We start from the raw sequence: 23,342 nt of genomic DNA, 5'->3' as shown, positions 1-23,342 counted from the left end.
TAACCCATTCCAATGGGCCTCCATGGAGAGGCAGTTTCCATTCAGAAAGGCAGGTCCATTCCTAGAGAATTCTCATTATTTCCGAACACACAAAGAGTTAGGCTGCGAGCTGTTTTAAGTCTCTGCTCTAAAATGTACACAGTGATGATTATAATTTACTTCCCAGGATAGCTTCCGTTATTTATTCTCTCTCCCCCTCCCCCCCAGCATATTGCTGAGTTCCTAGATTTTTCAGCGAGCTTGCAAACTAATTTCTTCCCCCAATCCTCTCTGGGGTTAAGTCCACAGAGCCCTCTGCTACCCGTTCTGAATTTCTTTTCCAGGAGTTTCTTTCAAGGGAGGGGGGCAGGAAAGAATTATTTAGAGGAACAGATGAGAGGATCTGTCATATTATGCAGCTTTAAAATGTATGGAACAGGCGTGCTGGTGAATCAAAGGTGTTCCCAACTATTTGGTCCAGGAGTGTTATTTAAGGCATCAGCTAAATGTCAGTTGCCGTTCCTATGAACGTAAATTGAAAGCGAGAGAGGAAAAACAATAACAGCAACCAAAGGTAGGTTTTATAATATCTAGAGTCGGTTCTTTAGCAAATATAGAAGTAATGATAGCCCTGGGGAGACTGTGACTTTCTTCCGTCCTTCTTTCTTTTCTCCAATAGTACTTAGCTCAGGGCCAATGGCTCAATAAATACAGCTTGATCCAGAATCCTCAATAGCTCCCTATTGCTTGTAGGACCATACAGAGACTTGAAAATCCTGTATGAATTGACTCTTGCCTACCTTTGTGGGATTATTGTTTATCATTCCCAGCTCAGACTGGCTAGTTTGCTGGTTTTTTCAAATGTTCCCTTTCTTTCTGCTGTCTTCGCATAAGTTTTCTGGGATTCCTGGAAAAGGTTCTGCTTCTTAAAATCCTGAGCTTTCTTTAAAGCTCAGTTATCGATCATCCCCTGTGGGGAAGCTCTTCCTTTCCTCATTGTTTTCACCCTGATCAAATGATCAAATATGTCCTGAGTTCAAATCCAGCTTCAGACACTTACTAGCCATGTGATCCTGGATAAGCCACTTGAAGTGCTTTCTGCTTCAGTTTCCTCATCTGGAAAATGGGAGTAATAATTCTTACATTACATGCCTTATAGCAGGGCTTCTTAAACTTTATCCACTTGTGACCTCTTTTTGCCTGAGAAAGTTTTACATGACCCTGGGTATACAATATATAAACTAGCATTTAAACTAGTATATGGACTAGTATATAAACTACAAATCAAACATTTATTGATGATTAATCATAATTTCACTCCTTCCATATTCAATCATGAGATCCCATAAGGGGTCATGAACCACAGTTCAAGAAGTTAGGTCTTATAAAGCCAGAGGAACATGATGGAAGAGTTGATAAGTTGACATTTCTATGGCATTGTAAGGTTTGCCAAAGGCTTTACATGTGTAATGTCATCTGAGCCTTAGAAGACACTCACTAGGTATGTGATTTTGGGCAAGTCATTTTACTTTTCAGTTTCTCTATCTATAAAACGAGGGGGGTTCAACTCAATGGCCTCTAAGGTTTCTTCCAGCTATAAATCTGTATTCTGGTGCTCCTAGCTGTGTAACTCTGGGAAGCTACTTCAATCCTTCAGGATCTCAGTTTCCCTATCTATAAAGTGAATGGATTGGCTCCGGGTCTATGATTCTACAAACCCTTTGAGATAAGTATTATAGAAGATAGTCCGGTTATTTTTACAGAGTTCATTATGTATCTCAGGTCACACAGCCAGAAGTAGGAATAATATATATAACATAGAATATATTATATATGTACTAGCCAGCATTTATATACCGCTTTGAGGTTTACAAAATGCTTTGCAAATATGATCTCATTTGATCGTCATGACATCCCTGGGAAGTAGGTGCTGCTATTATCCCCATTTTACAGATAAAGAAACTGAGGCAGATGGATGTTTAAGTGGTTTGTTCAGGGTTATAAAGTGAGTAAGTATGTGAGGCTGACTGGGACTCCAGGGCCAGTGCTCTATCCACCACATGTATAGAAGAATTGCACTTGTTTATCATCTATTAGATTACTTGCCAGGGGAGAAGGTGGGGAGAAGGGGGGGGGAATTTGGAACAGAAGGTTTTGTAAGGGTCAGTGTTGAAAAGTTATCCATGCATATGTTTGAAAATAAAAAGCTTTAATTAAAAAAAAGAAAAATTATTCTTGCATATGTTTTGAAAATAAAAAGCTGTAATTAAAAAAAAGACTCCACTTCTGAAGATAACTATACTGAGAGTGTTGATCTCATGGATCAACAAGACTCAGATGCCATACAGTATATGTAACAGCTTTGTGGGAGCAGCTAGATGGTGTGGTGGATATGACAGCTAGGGGGCGCCATAGTGCAAAATGTTGGTTCTGAAATCAGGAACTTTCTGAGTTCAAATCCCACGTCAGATACTTACTGGCTGAATGATTCTGATCAAGTCACTTAATTTTGTTTGCCTCAGTTTCCTCATCTGTAAAATGAACTGGAGAAGGAAATAGCAAACCAGTCCAGCATCTTTGCCAAGAAAACTCTATAATGTCATGAAGACAAACTGAATATGACATTACCATGACATTGACATTTTGGTTATTATTAATATTAGGTTGCCTTTGTGAGTAATTGAATGACCAGGGCTTTGAAGCCAGAGAAGTGGCTCTCATTCCTCCATGGGATCTTAGATTTGGAGCTGGAACAGATCTTTGAGGCTCTTGATTCCAAATGTCCCATTTAACTGAAGAGAGTGTTGAAATGACAAGACTATAACTGGAGAGGGTCTGAGGTGAGATTTGAACCCAGTCTAATTCTTAACATTACCCACTATAACATAGTCACTCATTCAACATACAATAAAGCAATTATTAGGCACCTATTATATGCCAGGTGTTGGGCTAGGGTCTGGAATTCCAATATAAAACCAAAAAAATTACTGTTTTGTTATTGTTACTGTTTTTGTTGTTACTGTTACTGTTGTTAACAATTACTGTTATTGTTGTTAGTTGTTCGATTTGTGTTTGACCCTTTGAGATCTCATTTGGGATTTTCTTGACAGAGATACCAGAGTGATTTGACATTTCTGTCTCCAGTTCATTTTATAATTGAGGAAACTGAGGCACAGAGGATATAAGTGACTTCTTCTTGACCCCATTGGGGGTTTCTTGGCAGAGATTCTGGAGTAGTTTGCAATTTCCTTCTCCAGCTCATTTTACAGATAAAAAAATTGAAGCAAACAGGGTAAAGCGACTAGCCCAGGATTATATGCCTAGTAAGTATCTGGGGCCAGATTTGTACTCAGAAGTTGCGTGTTCCTGACTCTAGGTCCAGTGCTCTGTGCACTATGGTGCCACTTAGATGTCTTATCCACTGCCTACCTATTTGTCCATAGAACGACATAGATAATGCTAATTTATGATTTTCTAAGTCAATATGTATCCTATGGGGATCTATTTCAATTTTCTTTCTGTATTGCTCCTAGAAATTTTTTAATATAATAAATAATATAGTAAATTACAGTAAAATAGGAAAAAGAAATAGTAAAAAATTACCATCTTACATTGGTATAAGGAGTTTTACATATTAATAAAATCACAGGTCTGGTCTCTATCTCTTACTCAATGCCTAGTACATTATCATTATTGTTATTACTAATCATTATTATTTTGACTTGGATTTTTACTTGTAAAAGGGATTTCCTCTACAGATGAAAACTGGGAACACATGTATATTTAAAATTTTTACAGTTGCTTTGGGTGCTAAGAATTTAAGTGCTTTGCTGTGGGTCACAAAACCAGCAGGTATTAGAATTTGCACCTGAACTTACATTTTCCTAATTCCAAGTCTTTTATCCAGTTCTCCATAATTCCTTTTGCTTTGCATACAATAGGGGCTTAATAAATATTTGTCAAATTGGATGGAATTGTACACCCCAGATTTAGAGGTGGAAAGGATTTCAGAGATGGAATCCTATCTTCCAACAGGAAGATCCCTGAAAAGAGAATGACTTTGCTGGAAATCATCCAGATAGAAAAAAGCAAAATCAGGATTTGAACTCAGCTCTTTGCATGATAGCAAATTCTCTCCCTGCTGGGCTCTGATATGGATAACAAGAAGAATCTGTGGCTTGGCTGAACTGACATAAGGAAGATGAATGTTCTTGTCTGATCCCATGTGGCAACCCTGGCTCCTCATGTCATAAGGAAACACTTCCTGACATCAGAGCTAGCCAACAGTGGGCTGAGCTGTCTGGGGAGGTAGTGCCAAACCAGAGAATAAAGTCTTTCCTGATCTCAGCTAACAGAGCTTCCCTTAGCTCCTTCTCCCATCAACCAACCAAATCACCTTATCTTTATTTTTTGTATAGCTCTGTTTATATATATGGTAGCTAGATGATGCCATATTGGATAGAATGCCAAGTTGGGAGATAAAAGACTAATCTTCGTGATTTCAAATAGACTTAAGACACTTCCTAGCTATGTGATCCTGGGCAAATCACTTCATCCTGTCTGCCTCAGTTTCCTCATCTGTCAAATGAGTGAAGAAGGAAGCAATCAACCGCTCTAGTATCTCTTCCAAGGAAACTCAAATGAGGTCACGAAGAGTCCTAACCCAATGGAAGGACAATGACAGATTTCCATGGCATCTCCCAAGATAAAATATAAACTTCTTGAGGACAAGGACTGTTCTGTTTTTGTCTTTGTGTACCTAGTGCTTAGCAGAGTGCTTGGCACACAGCAGGCACTTAATAAATACTTACTGACTGATTGATAGTATCTAGCACAGTGCTTTAGGGAACTCCTGTAGAAGGGGATTCTCTCTGTTATTGTCATATCATTGCTGCTATCTTTGGGATTCTCAAAATTCTGCCCAATGCCTGGGGCATAGAAGGTGCTTAATAAATGCTAGTTTATTAGCAGTTATGTGATTTATTAGGGTCTACAGAGCCAGTTTGTGCCAGAGGACTGGCTTTTTCACTGTTCCCTCCCTTCAACACACAGTAGGAACTTCATAAATGCTTTTGGTCGATTGACCCTGAGATTCTTTCCAACTCTATACCTGTGATCTTATGGTCTTAGGATTGATTGATCGTGAGCTTTCTGTAATAGAAGCGCATCAGGTAGAAACTGGATGATTCTTATTCTGGGATGTTTCAAAGGGACATCTGTGGTCCGTGAGGACCCGGTGGCCCGATCTGCGCAGAGATCCTGGGCCTTGGAAACACGAGTATATGGTGACTTGCTGTTGCTCAGCTTCCCTCCTCTTAGTTTCAAGCAGCCACCGTGCTCTCAGGGAAAGCCCCAGCTTAGAAAAGGGCACGGGCAGACACGACCTGGGAGTCCGGAGCTGAGCAGCTTCATGTCAATATATGGATCGGGGCAGCTGCCAGATCACCACCCTCCCCGCTCCCCTTCTGAAGAACCACCAGAAAAAAAGGAAGAACAGAACTCAAATTTGGAAGCGTTTGAATGTAACAGTCCTTTTGATGTACTGAGTGAGGAGGGCCGACAGGGATGTTGGAGATGCCCGAAGAGGCTCCTGACAGTTAGGAGGAAATGGCAAAACCAAACAAAAAAGGGATGGAAAATGGAACAGTCTTTGTGCGATAGCCCCTAACCTGTTCTTTATGCATAAAAACCACTTAATCAAATGACTAATTCATTTTGATTACAGTAGATCTGAACCTCCAGAGGAAGCCGGCAAAGGATTTATAATATTTTAATATAAGACAAGCCTTTCCAAAGGTATTGTCTCGGGAACTCGATTTAAGGCAACTATTCTAACTTCAGCCACTAGCTGATGCTATTGGACATATAGACAGAGAAATATATATATATATATATATATATATTTTAGCATCTGCAGAGAATCGAGGAAGAGAGAGGGCCTCTTAACACTCCTACTAGGTCCATCTGAGGGGAAGCGGCAGGCGGGGGTTTGTTGGGCTTTTTTTAGGGAAACGGGAGGAAAAGAAACGACGTCCGAGAAGCTGTTTAAAAACACATATATGCAGAGCTATGCGTGAACCCCTCCAAAATATCACGGAGACAGAAGCCTCCCACCATCTGGGCCAGACTGAGTGCGTCTGTGTGGGTTTGAGCACTGGGTATTGACAGCCACTTGTCAGTCTAACTTTGAGCCCAGTGCCTTAACTTCTAATGCTGGAGGGTTTTACTGAGTCCTGTCTTCTTTCTTTTTCTTTCTTTCTTTCTCTCTCTCCTTCCTTCTTTCCTTTTATTTGCCCTCAAATCTCTGCCTCTTCTCTCTTTTTTTACTACTGCTTTTTCCCTTCTTTCTCTTTGCATTTCTCTATTTTCTTTTCTCTTTTCTTTTTCCTTGCTTCTCTCTCCTTTTTTCCTTTCTCTCCTTTCTTTTTTCTCATACCTTTCTTTTCCCTCTTCTTTTCTTTTTCCCTTCATTCCTTCATTTTACCATTTCTTCCCCTTTTAATTTCTATTTTTCTTTTCTCTCTCCTTCATTTCCTTCCTTTTTATTTCTTCTTCCTTCCTGCCATTTTCCCTTTTTTGTTTTTCTCTCCTTCCTTTCAATTTCTCTTTTCTTTTCTCCTTCCTTCCTTTCTGTCTTGCTCTTTTTTTCCTTTCTTTCTCTCTCCTCTCTTATCTTGTTTCTTTCTTCTTTCTTTTCTATTTTTCTTTTTTCTCTCTTATTCCTCCATTCCTTCTCTCCATCTTTCCTTCCTTCCCTCCTCCCTTCCTTTTTTCTTCCATCCTCCCTCCCTACTTCCCTTCTTTCCTTCCTCCCTTCCATCTTCCCTTCCCTTCCTTCTTGTTTCCTTTCTTCCCTTCTTTCCTTCTCTCCTCTTTCCTTCCCTCCCTCCCTTCCCTCCTTCCCTCCCTTTCTTCCCTTCTTCCCTCCTTCCCTCCCTTCCTTTCTTCCTTCCTTCCTTCCCTCCCTCCCTTCCAAAGGTACTTCAAAAACCACTCAAGGGTAGATCTGCCAACTATTTCAGCTTGGGGAGAAAGAGGACACCTCAACTGAGAATCACTGATATTTGTTGAAATCTTGTGCCCCCAATTCCTCACGTGTCCAATGTTTCCAATGCTTCCAAGATGCACCACTGTATTATCCTTTCTGGGGACAGGCCCACTTTTATTGGTGGGTATATTGGTGTTTTAGAAACACTCCTTATTTTGGTCCCTTACCTCTCTTTTCACTTCTATCCATTTTTCGCAGTTAACTTCCTAAAGTGCAACCTCTCACCAAGTCTTTCTCTAATAGCTCCCTATTACCTCTAGGGTCAAATAAAAAACCCCGTTTGGCATTTGAACCTCTTCACCAGATAGCCCTTTTCTATGTTTTTGCTCTTAGATTTTACTGACTCTACATATTCCATGTTACAGCTATATTGGATGACGTACTTGCTCTTCTTTATACATAGCACTTCATCATCTCCTATCTCCATGCCTTTGCACCAGCTGTATTCATACCGGCTATATCCATACGCTCTCTCTCTCACCATCTCTAACTTTAAAAATACCCATCTTCCTTTTCGTCTCTGCTCAAGATCTATTATTCCCAGCACCTCAGCTACCATTACCTTTCCCTCTAAGGTTTCCTTCTACATACAAAGTTCAGAAGTGTTTGCTATCTTCCTGATTAGAACATAAGCTCCTTGAGGGCAGGGAGTATTTTTTGCTTTTTCTTTATATCAACAGTACCTGGGACCTTTTAAGGATCTAATAAATGCTTACTGATTGGTTAATTAGGTTCTTGAACTTTCCTTAGGAATAATAGAGAAACTAACTTTGGGTAAATAGTTGACCACCAATTAATGAGTTACACCCCCTAGGTAACACATTTGCATTTCTGAGGATTTTTGATGATCTAATCCAAAAAATGCTGAGTGTTCAGTCAAGGTCATTGAAAAAATCGTTTTGGTTCAAGGTGGGATAATGATGAGGAGAGGGCTTCAGAAGTAGCTCTAAGGTCTTGTGGCTAGAGACCTTGGGCTTTTGGGTGAAAGGAAGTAGGAGTGTTTGCTTTAGTATGCAACATTCACTCCCTGTCTCCGTCTCCTCTCCCCCCTCCCTGTTTCTCTTTCTCCCTCTATTTTTCCCTCTATCTTTCCCTTTCCTCCTCCCCAATTCCCTTATCACTTTCTCTCCCCCTCCCCTCTTTCTATTTATCTGTCACTCCTCTTCTTTCCTCCCTTCTTTCCTTCCCTTTCCCTCCCCTCACCCATCCAATGCCTGTGACTTAGCTGTGCACTCCCCTTTCTCCTGCAGCCTGCTGAGAAATGAATCTTCAGTGATGATCTGCTTTTCCCTTTCTCTCTGTTTAGGGCTGGGGGGACCCGAACTTCTGAGGCTGTATGTGGGCCTAAGATACACAACGGTACAGTTGAGAAAGTACTCAACTTGAAATCTAGAAGACCAGTATTTTAACCTTTCCAACTGTGTGACCTTAGGCCTAATTGCTGAATTGCTCTCAACTTCAGTTTCCTTATCTGTCAAATGAAGAGCTTTGACTCAATAACCTTTAGGTCCCATTTAAATAGCTGACCCCATGACCAGCTGTGTGCTGGTAGGAAGGGTACTGACTATCCCAAGTTATGCCTCAGTTGTCCTAAATGTCTTCTTCTTGAGCTCCCTAACTCTTCTTCTTACACTTGTTTTTGCTCCCATCTTAGTTTTGTTCCATTTCCTGATCAATAACTCTGGATGGGAAAGACAGATTCAGCATGCTCTTTTTGTTGGGGAGATGATGATAATAATAATAATAACAATATAATATAAATATAATAATCATGATATTTTAAATATAGTTATAAAAACTTTAAAATTTGTAAACTACTTAAAATATTATCTTATATATTTGATCATGGACACTAGTGCTATTATTATTATTATCTCCATTTTATAGATGAGAAAACAGGTCCAGGGAAGGGAAATGGTTTGTCTAAGATCCCATGGGCAATAAATATCTAAAGCAGCATTTGAATTCAAGTCCTCTATCTCCTAAATCAATAATCTCTCTACTGTACTTCATTGCCTCTTCTAAAGGCAGTTTCCATTTTGAACAAATTTTTTTCACCTCCAACAACTAGCTAGAGCTAGTGTAATAACTTACATTTACACCATGACTACAATATAGTTTTTTTTTCCTTTTCAGTATTTCTTCCTTGTCCATATGGACACTGCCTCTGGCAGCTCCTTCCTAGTCTATAGGGGCAGTACCGTTATAGATCCAACCTTCTCTCTTATTCATTCACTGTAATAATAACAACAATCATTGTTGACATCTCCATAGCGATTGGCAGCTTACAAAGGAATTTTCTCAGAACCACCCTGCAAGCTTTCTACTCTGGTTATTCCCATTTCACAACAGAGGCACAGAGAAATTAAATGGCCCAAACATCCAGTGACAGAGCCTGGACTTGAACCCAACTGAAGTTCCAAACTTCAATTCCAGTGCTAATTAGATACAGGGCGTCCCCCAAAGACCAATAATGCAAATTCTCATTCTCTCCCAACCCTAGAGTTTTCATGGGGACTATGTACGATATACTGCTGGCTAACATATACCATACAGAAGAACAGTTTGACAATTCTTAAATTAGCAAACTACTTATTTCTGCTCCTTTTGCAAAGGATAATCACGTCTCAGCTTAAAAGTAAAAGTATTTTGAATTGCTGAATCTTAACCAGTTTCAGAAACTGTTGATAGGGCCTGGGTCCCCTTTGTGAAATTCAAACATAATCTCATTTGCCAATGGGTGCCCTAATGGTTCAAAAATAGTACATCTTAAAAAGAATAGAACGAATGATTAGCCTTGTCAATGAGAGAATAAAAGGACCCTAATGAATGAATTTGCTAATTGTTCTTCTCTACTTTGGACAGCAGTCTTCAGCTGTGAAAAATAGACAGACCCATGCACACCATAATAGATGTTTAGGTCTTATAGCTCTATCTACACATTACACATAGGATACCACACATACATACATGCATGCACATGTGTAGGCAAAACACCAGATAGGGCTAATGATCTAGATGCCATATTGGTCTGGTGATCCCAACACTTGATCCTGAACACTTGCTTTTAGTCCAGTTCAAGAAATAACTATTAAATGCCTACTATGTGCCAAAAGTATTATCCATTACAAAGATGAAAGAAGGTAGCAAGAGCTAAACCCAGAATTTAGATAACCTGAAATCCAGTGCTTGGGTAAATGATCATTCTTTCAACAATAAGTCTAGAGGACTCACTGCAAAAACCTGAAATTTCCAATTTTGGGAGAAAAAGGAAGAGAAAGAGAAAAAAAGAGGGAGGGGAAAAAAGAAGAAAAATAATGGAAGAGGAAGGTGAAAGAAAAAGAGAGGAATAGGAAAAGATGGAGAGAAGAGGAAGAATAAGGGAAAGAAAAAGGAAGATGAAAGAAAAGAAAAAGAGAAAGAGAATAGAAAAAGGAAAGAGAAGAAGTAAAAAAAGAAAGTGAGGAAGATGAGAGAGAGAAATAGCAAAAGAGGGAGAGAAAGAGAAAGACTGAAAAGAGAAAAAGAGGAAGATAAAAAAAGGGAGAAAGGAAGAAAATTAGGGAGAAAAAGAGGAAAACAAAAGAGGGAGAGATGAATTGAAAAAGGAGAAGAGAAAAAAGAAGATAACGAATGTGGGAGAGAAAAAAGGTAAAACTGAGAGGGAGAGAAGGAGAAAGAAAAAAGACAGGAAGAAAGAAAAAAGACAGAAAAAAGAAAAAAGACAGAAAGGAAGGAAAGAAAGAAAAGAGAGGAGGGAAGAAATGAATACAAATCATAATAGGAAGGAAGGAAGCAGGGAAGAAAGAATGGGAGGGAGATGAGAGAATGTGAAAGGGAGAGAAAGAGGGGGGAAAGAGAGGAAGAGAAAATCCGACTCACCATGTCAGTCCTCTCCTTGCCTCATCTCTATTGCCAGGCCATTGCTGGACTGGCTGCCCTGATTTTAACTAATCACTCAGTTAACAAGTTAGCTCCCTTTAAGCTCAGGCGGGTACCCAGTGATTCGGCAAACACAATAAAGAAATCAGCCCGTCACCGATACAGAAGTCAGAATGAGGTTTAAATCAAATCATCCTCGACAACAATGACATTAATTATGCTTTTAACACGTTTTTACTGCTCTGTTTTTTTTACTTCACGCCACATCTGTGTGAACAATATCAAAAAGATTTACGATTTTCTTTCGTAATTACAGACATACAGCCAGCTCACTTATCAAAATACTTGCTGAGCAATCAGACCATATAGCATTCTCGGCAAAAGATTTGTGTTGACAGCAGCCATTCAAAACAAAAATGTTGAATCAGGGCTTCCAAAAAAAAAAAGCCTTCGACAAATAATTTGCCTGTCAAGAAACAGAAAAACAGGGGAGTGAGCGTTTGGGCATTCTGGCGAATTCTAACGGAATATTATTTCCAAGGGAGGGAGCTGGGGCTGAGATTCTCAGAACACTGGCAACTGAGCTGACATTTGATTCTTGTATCTCCAGATAAAATTTAATGAGAACAAAAATATGTCTTCCTAATTCCCCTAAGAAATCATTAAAACATTTTGTTATTCTTAAATGTCTCGAAAATGAATTAGAGGCCCTGAAGGAGCCTTTTGTAGGGTACATCTCCATCAGTTACAGGCTGCTCATTCTCAGACTTGTTGACAGCTGGGGCCGACTTCCCCCATCTCGTACTGAGGAGAGCTGGGAAATGAGGCAATCAAAACCCATATCAGGCTAAGAATGACCTTCCTTTTTAGTTGGGGGGGGGTGGCAGGAATATGGGACTTTTCTCTTAATCAAGGGAATTATTGGGTCTCTTGAGTCAGCCTTGGTTTCCAACATTGAATACCATGAAAAAAGAGTCCTCGGATTGTCTAGGATATATAGCTGGAAGGGACTTCAGAGATCATCTCCAAGGTCACACAACTAATAAGCGTCAGAAGCAGAATCTGAACCCAGTTTTAAAAATTCCGGAGTGTTGTCCCTGAGGAAGCAGGAGTCTGTATTCTATTGGGAGTAGTAGTAGGAAGGACAGATAAATATAATCCACGATCCTTCGGAGGCAGTTCGGTGGCTCAGTAGATAGTGCTGGACCTGGAAGATCCAAATTCAAAGCCAGCCTCAGACTTAGACTACGACCAGCTGAGTGTGAACCACTGATCGCCTTAATTTACCAGAGAAGGAAATGGCCTCCGATAGCTTTCCTATGAAACGTCCCATGAACGGACATTACTGACATGCATGAAGAGCTGGACGTAACTGAATGACGACAAAAATGAGCTTTTGAGGAAGAAAGCATTAATAAATAAACTAGGAAGATGAGAGAAGGCTTTCTGTAGAAAACTGCTAGGGATTTTAAAGTAGATATGGGGTCTAGCCTGTGCAAAGACAAGGAAATTGGAGGCAGAGAGGCTGGACTTTGGTTAACAGATCTCCAGTGAGGAAGAATCCCATTAATCTCAGAGGCAGCCCATTCCATCGTGGGACAAAGCCAATGATCAGAAGATCTTTCTGAGCTCCAAGCATAAATTAGTCCCTTTTTAATTTCCACCCTTTACTACCCAGCTGGACAGAGACGAATGAGCCACTTGGATTTCCCACCACAACCTGTGGATTATTGGAAATTGATGATCAGATGACCCTGAGCCTTCTATTCTCCGGACTTCATACTCTCGTTTTTCTTCAATTAGTTCTCATGTGAAATAATTCTGAGCCCTTTGCTCTGGAGGAGGGGGGCAGTCTGTCTCTGTCTCTACTACCTTTGCTCCACATGCACAGAAAGTACCAAAAAATATGGAGTTAATTTAGGGGCCATTGGGATGTGAAAGTTACATGCACTTTAAATGGAAAGTGGCCAAAATGAATTAGACTGCATGGACAGGTCTCTGAGGAGGGAGGGACTTGTGGGCAGGTTAAGTCGGGGAAAGCTTTCCATTGCACACTGAAGCTCATGAGTGGAAAGACTCCTGGCTGTTGCCAAGAAAGAGATCAGGTGCCTGGGAGAGGGCAGAAAGTCCGAGTCAGGGATAGACCACTGTCTTCTGAGAGATGACTCTTTCTTGGAGGGCCTGGGAATTTCATTTGTAAAAGGAACTCTCAATGAGGAAACGCTTTCCATGAATGCAAATTAGCACCCATTCTGCAGTTTACTTTGTCTGAGGCCCCCTGACGCTAAGCCACTTGTCCAGAGTCACACAGTTGGTATTGTTAGGGGGATACCTGGGCCAGGTCATCCTGCTGCTCGACTTGGCTCTCTGCCCACCCAGATTTATTTCTAATTGTGTCTCCTGCTTTCAACTCAGTCAGGTTATGCAGTGTCTTTGTAATATTAGCTTAAGAAAAGACTTGTAAGAAAGCAAACTGTTGGGGAGGGGGTGAGGCTTTATTGGCTGCATCTTACAATCAAATAGAAACGAATCTGGAGATCTCAGTTGGAAGTCTGGGTCTGTTTCAATTATTAACCAAGTGTCCTTGGAAGCCTTTTCCTCTCTCTGGGTCCCAGTCTCTTGGAAAGGAAGGTGCTGAATGAGACTATGATTTCTAAGGTTCCGCCCAATTCTGACTTTCTAGGTTCTAAGGGCTCTTCCAGTTCTGACATTCCATGTTCTAAGCTCCCTCCAGCCTTAATATTCTATGTTCTAAGTCCTCTCCTAGCTGACATTCCCTATTCTAAGACCCCTTCGATATCTGACATTTCATGTTCTAAGGGCCCTTCCAGTTCTGACATTCCATGTTTAAAACTTTCTCCCAATTCTGACATTCCATGTTCTAAGCTCCCTCCCAGCCCTGACAGTTCATGTTCTAAGCTCCCTCCCAGCCCTGATAGTCCATGTTCTAAACTCCCTCCCAACCCTGAGTCCATGTTCTAAGTTCCCTCTCAGCCCTGACATTTCATGTTCTAAGCTCCCTCCCAGCCCTGACAGTTCATGTTCTAAGCTCCCTCCCAGCCCTGATAGTCCATGTTCTAAGCTCCCTCCCAACCCTGAGAACATGTTCTAAGCTCCCTCTCAGCCCTGACATTTCGTATTCTAAGCTCCCTCCCAGCCCTGACATACTATTTTCTAAGATCCCTCTCAGCCCTGATATTCCATGTTCTAAGCTCCCTCCCAATCTTGACATTCTATGTTCTAAGGCTCCACCTAGCTGATGTTCCCTATTCTAAGACCCCTTTTATGTTTGACATCAATGTTCTAAGGTCCCTCCTAACTGTATCTAAGTTCTAAGACCCTTCTTATGCCTGAAATCCATGCTCTAAGGCCCTTCCAGTTTTGATATTCTTGGCTCTAGGGTCACTCCCAGCTCTAAAATTCTATTTTAGTTTATTGATAATTAATCAAGGCTTTGGATTATCTACGTCACAGTTCCCTTTCATTAGCAACACTTGGATTAGGGTGACATTCTTGCTCACCTGAGAATCCAGGATTCTGTAGTTTTGGGACATTCTAAGTCAGCACTTTTGCCCATTAGTTCTAGAGAATTGAGGGGGGGAGAGGTGGTACTGAATGTTGATAATAAAAACACCTCAAATGTATTGGGTGTTTCAAAGCCTCCAAATACTTTCCTTGTAAGGATCGTGAAGGGGTGAGTAGTTTAGGGGTTATTACCCATTCCCTCTGATCCATTTTACAGAGAGGCAAACTGAGGTTCTTTAGAGACAAAACTATTTTCCATAGGTCCCTTGGCTAGCGAGTAGCAGAGACAAAATCTAAACCCAGACCTTGAGGCTCCAAATCCCAAGCCCTTCCCCTATAATGTGTTGATTTTGCAGTGGCACTGGAGGTAGAGATACAGTCAGGAAAGGGCGACCGGAGTAGAAGGAAAGTAGGAAAGGGGTAGTAATAGCAGATCAATGGAGTCTATATCCAACTCCATTATCTTGTTCACCATCAGAGAGGGCTGGGAGTTGCCTTTTTCTATATCTACGTATCATCGGGCACTGGGCCTTGGCAGGAAAACAGCCTTTCTTTAAAGGCAGCTTCTCGCTTGGTCAGAGGGCCAAGGAAGGGCTAGACCACGAGCTGTTGGAGAAATATGGGAAAGCTGGCCAGCTGCCCAGCCAACATCTGTTGAACCAGAGGGACAAAACAAATGCAGGAATCTGAGGAGGAGGGAGAGTACCTGCTCCAGCAGCATTCCCCAGGAAAAAGGGGTCCCCAGAGACCTCACCTCCAGGAAACAGGGGTACCCAGAAACCTCACCTCCAGGAAAGAGGGGTACCCAGAAACCTCACCTCCAGGACAGCAGGGCTCCACCAAGAATCCATCACAGAGTTCAGTCTGCTCAGGCTCCAGCTACTAGGTTACCTCTGTCTGCAAGTCTTACCAGTTCCTCCGTACCATTAATTATTCACCTAAGTGGTCCCGGCATTTCTTACCTGGGGCTTCAATTAATTGCTTGTAGACACTCAGGAAGGCAGACTCGGCCTCCTGGCTCCTCTTACTAAGGGCAACCACCTTTGGGATCCGGAAGAAAAAAAAGACAGGAAAGAAAGAGAGAAAAAAAAAAAGAGAGATCACTGATAACTGTGGGGGTCAAATCTGGGGCGGAACTTTAGCTTTTTAGTGCAACCCTGGGGGGGGAGGGCAGGACGAGAGGGATTCTGCAACAAGCCCACTAACTGCATCGATTAATTATATGAATATTTAATTATTTACTTATGATTAATTTAATTTGACATTTTAACTTATTAATAATTAATTAATAAAGGCTTTTATTAAGCATCTACTGTGTGCTAGACAGCTTACTAGGCACTGGGTTTGCAAAGACAAACATGAGAACCATTCCGTTTTTAAGGAACTCGTGGGGTGGGGAAGGGTGGGGGTGAGGATATACAGACAAATCGGCAAAACACAATTATTTTGAGAGGAAAAAGCGGCTTGTGATTGGGGGATCAGGGAAGGCCCTTGTGTAAGAGCGCAGCCCGGGCTGAACTTGGAAGGATGCTCGGAAACCGAGATGAGGCGGGGGGACATCCTAAGTTAGCCGAGGGGCCTCTTTTAAGCTGTTCCAGATGCAGGATGCTCGCATGACACATCTGTTGTGTTTTTTCAGGCAGTATGTGTGCGCACATGTGGGCCCCAATGTGTGTGTTTTGGAGGAAAGGGTTAAGTTGGAGAAGACTTCAGTTTCCTGTTTCTAAAAATTAGGATGAGCCCAGAGTGGTTGTTCCAATTAAAAAAAAAAAGTTAAAAGGGCTCTTTGGCCATCACATGGCCTCTTGAACAAGGAGTGAGACATCGATGGCATCGAATGAATGAGGAAATCAAAACCATAGCATTCTGGGAGCTGACAGAGCGCCTTCATTCACTCAGAAACAGCGATCAAGTGCCTGCCACACAACCGAGGGGTCTTTCTGGCCTCCACCCCGCTTTTACCCTCCCAACACATACTCACACACTCAGACAGACACACACGGACACACAGACACAGACAGACACACACACACTCCCAAACAGACAGACACACAGACACAACTCCAAATCCTGGAGAATGGCACCAGCTGGGGCTCTGCCCGTCTCAACTACCTCAGCCGAGCCAAACGGGCTTTGTGTGGCCCACACAATAGTAACAAGATGCTTTGGGTCTCAATGCCTCGTTGCCTGGTGATTGATTTGACCACGACTGTCAAATCCCACCCCAAGGAGTTCCTGAGATGGTCCACACTTGAGTATTTGGCTGCGATGTCTCAGGCACTGGTTCTTGAGTTGATGGGACCTTTGCAATGGTCTTATTATAGGAGATGTGGGTTATGATTGGGATTATATGACAGATAAGAAAATATATTTTCTTTCTGCTAAAGAAAAATCTGACAGTGATATGATTTCCTAGCTATGTTATCCTTCTTTCCTTCCCTTCTACTCTCCCTCCTTCCCTTCCTTCCTTCTTCCCTCTTTCTCTCTCCTTCCTTTTTTCCTTTGTCCCTCCCTTCCTTCCTTATTTTTTCCTTTGTTCCTTCCTTCCTTTTTTCTTTCCTCCCTCTCTTCTTTTTTCCTTTGTACCCTCCCTTCTTCCTCTTTTCTTTCCTCCCTTCTTATTTTTTCCTTTGTTCCTTCCTTCTTTTTTTTCTTTCCGCCCTCCCTTCTTTCTTCCTTTTCCCTTTGTTCCCTCCCTCCTTCCTCTTTTCTTCCCCTTTACCTTCATTTTCCTTTGTTCCTTCCTCTTTTTTTTCTTTCCTCCCTCCCTTCTTCCTTCCTTTTTCCTTTGTTCCCTCCATTCTTCCTCTTTTACTCTTTCTTCCCTCCCTTCCTCCCCCTCTCTTTTTCTTTCCTTCCCTCCTCCCTTTTCTCCCTTCCCCAGACTGTACAGAACTAAAATTGACTTTGAGTCCTGCTTTTCTGAGTCATTCGAGACAATAATATAACAACAGCTGACATTTTTCTCTCACTTAACGGTTTTTACAAAGCTCTTTACATATACTCTCATCTGACACTCACAACTACCCCATAAAGTAAGTGCTGTTTATTACTCTCATCTTCCACATGTGCAAACTGGGCTTCTGATTCAGTGACTTGCTCACGGTCACACAACTGGAAGGAGTCCCGAAGCTGAATTTGAACTCAGATTTCTTGCCGCCTAGTCAAGTTTGCTCTAGACACTAAACCAGATCACTTCCCTACCAACAGTAGCTAATATTTTTTATAGCACTTTAAGGTTTCCAAAGCACTTTGCAAATAACATCTCATTTGATTTAGACAAAACCCTGTGAGGTCAGTGCTGTTATTCCCATTTGACAGAAGAGAAAACTGAGGCTTGGGGTCATCCAAAGAAAATTTGAACCCAGAAAGGTCTGCTGGACTCCCAGTCCAGGGTTCTACTCATGTTACTGGGTTAACTGCAAGCCTCTAAGTCCTACATTTGAATAAGCTATAAATGTCCACGTTTTCTTATTCATTTAAAATCTCCCCATTCGTCTTTCCCTTCAGCGCCTTCAAGTCAGAGTTAAATATATCCCTATAAAACATTTCTGATAAGATCTTCTCCCTTTTAATCATTTACCACATGATCGTTGGGGTCTGCCTTCAGTCTAGGAACGACGGCTTCCTGAGGCTGCCTCTAATCGGCTCTTTACAAAGGCAGTATAATAAAATTGATAATAATAATGGTGTTGGTAATTCTTGTTTATATCCTTTTATGATCACCAAGCACTCTGGGAATATTCCCTCATCTGAGATGTCTATAATGCTGAGCTCGCGCAACTTCAGTCTATGGCTCCAAATCTAAGCCACGTCTGAGCTTGAAGGCTTTCTGTAATGTAACCCAGCTGCTGATGGAAGTCCTCTCCTGATGGGGAACTCACCACCTCCTGATGAACACAGCCCGTTCCACTTTGGGATAGACACAGGGAACATAAATCCCATTTTACAGAGAAGGAAATGGAGGCAGACAGAACTTAAATGGCTTGCTCAGGACCGTAATCCTACCAGGGAAGTGATCACATTTGAACTCAGGTCTTCTTCACTCCATTCTCGGTGCTCTCTGTCTTACCATTAGCTGCCACATTATGAAATTGTTGTCTTGTGATATCTTTTCATAAAATCCAATTTTAAGATTTGGAAAGAACCTGAGAAGTCATCCAGTCCAACTTAGATCCCCCCAAGAAGCCCTTTTATAACACACTTGGCAAGTGGTCACAAAGAGTTGGCTTGAAGACCTCCAAGAAGGAGGAACCTTCTTCTGTCCAGAGAATTCTGGTCCACTTTGGGGCAATTATAATCGCTCCTGAGTATTTCCCTACAACCAGACAAAATTAATCTCTTTGCAGTTTCTACATATAGCTCCCAGTTCTTCCCTCTGTGGACAACAGAACAAATCTCTCCTCCATGACAACCCTTTAGTTATTTGAATATGCTCACGTGTACCTGCATCCTCTGCCTCCTTGCTAAGATTTTTTGCCCCTCTTGGTAAAATATCTCCCCCTTCTTCCAGTGATGCTGGAAGGTCTTTCGGTATTCTGCTTTTCCATTCCCTGGATGCCTTCCTATTAACAAAGGATTCTAGAAACTGGCTAGAACTAGAAGAATCCTAAGTGTCTGTCTAGTTCAATGCTCTCATTTTTTGGAAGAGCATTGAAAGTCAGGAAATTTAATCACTAAGTCACAAAGAAAATCAGGATCAATGTCTTTCCAAAAATCTGGTATCTAGAACAAAACTCCAAAGAGGTGTGATCTAGAACAGAACTCCAGTTGTGGCTTCCACAGGGCAGAGTTGAAAAAAAAACTAGCTTAGTTAACATAACTTAATTAGTTTGAGTAACAAAAAAATCCTCCAACCATCACTTCGCCTTGGACTCGATGCATTTCTTCTTCCACTTCTGCTGCCTTTGTGTTTTTGAAATTCCCTTAGCACTTGTGCCCTTTTCTCCCTGGAACATCCCTCTGCCTTTTGTGGTACCTTTTCCCCTCCTATTACTGAATTCTTTTTGGAACTTCATTTTAAGAAGGGGCCCATTTCCCCGCCTCTGACTCTCCCATCAACCCTGCCCTGCCCTCTCCACCTTGCTGTCTCATTTTGTGCTGCACTTATTCTCAGTGGCTAGCATACAGTGGGTATTTAATAAATGCTTACTGACTTCTTTTAATCCAGATAGTTCTTTTGCTAGGATTATAAAACCAAGTGTTATCTGACTGTTAGACAAACATACTAGACCATTGACATTCAAATGAATGTGGACTCCTTCAGAGTAGTCTGTTTCAGAGGCTATTCATTTATTTCAAAGATGAATATTATATGAATATAAAATGTTATATGAATAAAAAAATCTTTTCTTCAAAACCCTTCTGAAAGCTCCTCATTTGGAAGTAGCTGTGATTCATTCACAGTCAAGACAATTCAATAAAAAAATTAGTTTTTCCTTCTGAATGCTCTTTGGAGAGACTGATAGGTGGCGTAGTGGACAAAACGTTGGATCATGGTGACCAGATCATTTAATTTGTCAAGGCCTCTGTTTCCTCCTCTGTAAAATGAGGCAGGTGGATTAGACAGTTTCTAAGGTTACTTCTTTTTTTAAACTGTTTGAATGGTCTTTGCTTGTTGAGGGTGGATTTGAATTTTGGAAATGGCCCAAAGCTTTTCAGAGGGAAGGCTGGTGACTAAGGTGGGTGGCAAGCTGGATATATTGGTTAGACTTTTAATATGTGCCATGATTAGAAAGCAATGAAATGGATATTTTTTAATGTGGCTGAAGGCCTTGAAGACAATTCCCAAGAGAAGTTCAAAATCATTTTGAGCAAAGATTTCCTAGGAATAGAGTGTGACTTCCCAGAGGGACAACTTTTGTCTTACCAGGTGAGAGGGCCCTCAGAGGCCATGTAGTTTGACCCATTCCTGGACAAGAAAAGGATCCTCTGCCCAGGCATCTATAAGAGGTCATCCGATGTTGCCTGCACACCTCTAAGGATGGGGAACTCATCACCTATTGTGGGGTCCCATTCCACTTTGAAATAATTTACTGATTGGGAGTCAATCTGCATTCTAGAAAAGGAGTTAGCAACTGGGGAACATTAATCTTGGGGCAAATGATATTTCCTTTTTGGATCTCAATTTCTTTAACTATTAAAATGGAGGAAGAAGTCTTATTAACTGCCAACGACTAGGTAAGTTACAGTCTCAATGTCCTTTGTAATTATCAGACCATACCTGAAGGACTATATTCAGTTCTGAGACTTTATTTGAGGAGATACATTGATAAGCTATAGGGAGAGTCTGGGGGAAAGCAACCTAGGAAGCTGTGAGGGTCAAAAGAGTCAAATGAGATGAAAGAGTATTAAAGTCTGGGAGGACTTAATATATGCTCTTCCTTCCTTCCTTCCTTCCTCCCCTCCTTCCTTCCTTCCTTCCTTCCTTTCTTCCTTCCTTCCTTCCTCCCTCCTTCCCTCCCTCTCTCTCTCCCTCCCTCTAGAATATTTGATATTTGTAAAATGGAAATAAAGATATTTATCTTTCTTTTCACTTTACAAATTTCAAGTATTCGTCTTCTTATATTACCATTATCTTTACTTACTAAATGACATCACTTATTGGAGAGACAAAAAGAAAAAAATTCGTCTATGTTCCCTTGAACATACTTTTGCATAAATAAATAAAAACATATTTATTTAACTACAACCTTTCTCTGTGAAGGGCAGAGAAAAAGGCACAGAATTCTGGAGCGAACGCAAGAGTGCATATAAATGTGTGAGAAAAAGAGAGAAAGAGGGAGAGGGAAAGACAGATATACACACAGAGATCAGAGAGAGAGAGAAGAAAAAAAGAGAAAGGGATAGAGAGAAAGAGAGAAAGAAAGGGAGAGAGAAAGAAATGAGAGAGAGAGAAAAAAAGAGAGAAAGAGAAAGAAAGAGAGATAGATAGATAGATAGAGAGAGAGAGAGAGAGAGAGAGAGAGAGAGAGAGAGAGAAGGAGAGAGAGAAGGAGAGAGGAAGAGAAGAGTATGTAGGGGCAGTTCAGGCAGTGTTATTTCAAAAAGGATACAAATGGAGAGACCCACCCTTTGAAATCTCAACATCAGAAATAGTCTGTGGCTGACAAAGCACAAGACATTGACATCACACATTTTTTCCCTAATAGATAAAGGATTAAAATAAGTTTGGTCTCCCAGGTATTAAAATAAGAGGTGTAGTTGTGTGGATACGTATCAGGCAGAGGCTAAAGCCAGAGGGAGGTGAGAAACTGTTTCTTCCTTCTGGTTCCCGTCTATCAAGTAGGTTATAAATGGCAACTCTTGGGACACCAAGAAGCCAGGTTTCCACCAGCTGATGGATCACAGTTTCCTGGGGTTCCAGAGGATCTGGGAGAAAGCTGGGGAAGGACATGTGATTGATCAAGGACTGGGTTTGGAGTCAAGAAGTCTGAGTTTGAAGCTTGCCTCAGATATTAAGCTCTAGATGAGATACTTAACTTCTCTGGGTCTCAGTTTCCTCATCTGTAAATGAGATATATACAGTTGATGATCTCTAAAGACTCTTCCAGCTCAAATTGTTTATCTTTTGAACACAACCCAGGAAGATGGGGGAAGAAATGGAGGATTGGCTGACCTCCATTGGGCAGAGTTCCTTAGGGAGACTGGGTCATCCAAGCGATAGTTGAAGGAATTGAATATTTAACATGAAGAAAGCAGCCAAAGGGACAACCTGAGAGCTGCCTTCACATATTTATGGGGCAGAAGAAAGAGGAGACTTGTTCCTTGTGTCTCTAGTAGGAAGAACCTAGAACAGTGGGCAGAAATTACAAGAAGACAGATTTTGACTCAGTATTGAGAACATATCAACAATTAAATGTCTGAGACTATCACAGAATTTTGTAAGTTGGAAGGGATTTTAACATTAACTTATACATGAAAGAAATCCTCACTAGGCTGGGGAACTAGGCTAGTCTGTAAGGGGTCAACTGAAAAAAATCAATAATGATTCCCTTTGGTTGGTATTCAAGATTATACAAAATCCTCAGGGCTGGAAGGGCCAATGAGCATAGTTCTTGGCACATAATAAACATTTAATATATGTTTTCCTCTCCTTTCCCTTTTCTCTCTCCTTCCTTTCCCTCCTCTCTCCTTTTCTTCTTTCCTTCCTTTTTTCCCTTGCTTTTTCCTTCTTTTTTCCCTCCCTTTATTTCTTTTCTCTCTCCTTCCCTCTCTCCCTCCTTCCTTCCTTCTTTTCTTCTCTTTCCAAACCATAGCTTACCAATAATCTCCTCAATATCATCTTGGTAAATTGTCATTTTAGTCTTTTCTTGAAGACATCCAGTAGAGGGGAAACTATTATTGCCCTAAGCAGCCTATTCTCCTTTTAGCCAGACCAAAGTGTTAGGAAGTTTTCCCTCACGTCAAGCCCAGATCCACCCGCTGTTCCCAATTCTACTCTTGCATCAAATATGGTTCTTTTGCATGAAAGTGCCCTTTCAGCACTTAGCAATAGCTCTCTTATCTTCTTCCCTGAGTTTTCTGAATTCCAGCCTAAAATTAGCTTTATACCAATCTTGATAATCATGGCTTCTCTCCTTTGTATGGTCTCTGAGGTCCAGGATTGCACATGGTACCACAGTGGGAGGTTGGTCAGGGCAGAGGACAACAAGACTCTCACCATCCTGGTCACGAACACTTGGCCTCTCTTAATAAAACCCAAAATTACATCGGCTTTCCTGGCTGGTATCAAATTATTGATGCAAATTGAGTTAGTGGACCGATGAAAATCCCAGATCCTTTTCAGATGAGTTGCTGTCAAGCCCTGCTTCCTTCTGCCATTTTGAACTTGTGAAACTGGATTTTTGAAGCGAAGTGAAAGACTTTACTCTTTCCCTTCTGTAATTTTATCTCATCAGATTTAGCT

General features: G+C 41.3%; 1 protein-coding gene across 3 annotated transcripts in view; it reads right to left on the bottom strand.

The window, feature by feature from the left end:
* CUX2 (cut like homeobox 2) overlaps positions 1 to 23,342 on the bottom strand; it is a 384,154-nt gene that overhangs the window by 80,288 nt on the left and 280,524 nt on the right. For all 3 annotated transcript variants that reach the window (XM_051972782.1, XM_051972780.1, XM_051972781.1), the window contains one exon: positions 15,397 to 15,475. In XM_051972782.1, coding sequence (XP_051828742.1) covers positions 15,397 to 15,475 — 79 coding nt within the window. The remainder of the gene's footprint in view (positions 1 to 15,396; positions 15,476 to 23,342) is intronic.

Source organism: Antechinus flavipes, chromosome 1 (assembly GCF_016432865.1).
Source record: "Antechinus flavipes isolate AdamAnt ecotype Samford, QLD, Australia chromosome 1, AdamAnt_v2, whole genome shotgun sequence".
Lineage (NCBI taxonomy): Eukaryota > Metazoa > Chordata > Mammalia > Dasyuromorphia > Dasyuridae > Antechinus > Antechinus flavipes.
The sequence above is the reverse complement of the archived record's forward strand: the minus strand, read 5'-3'. Positions and strand labels throughout refer to the sequence as shown.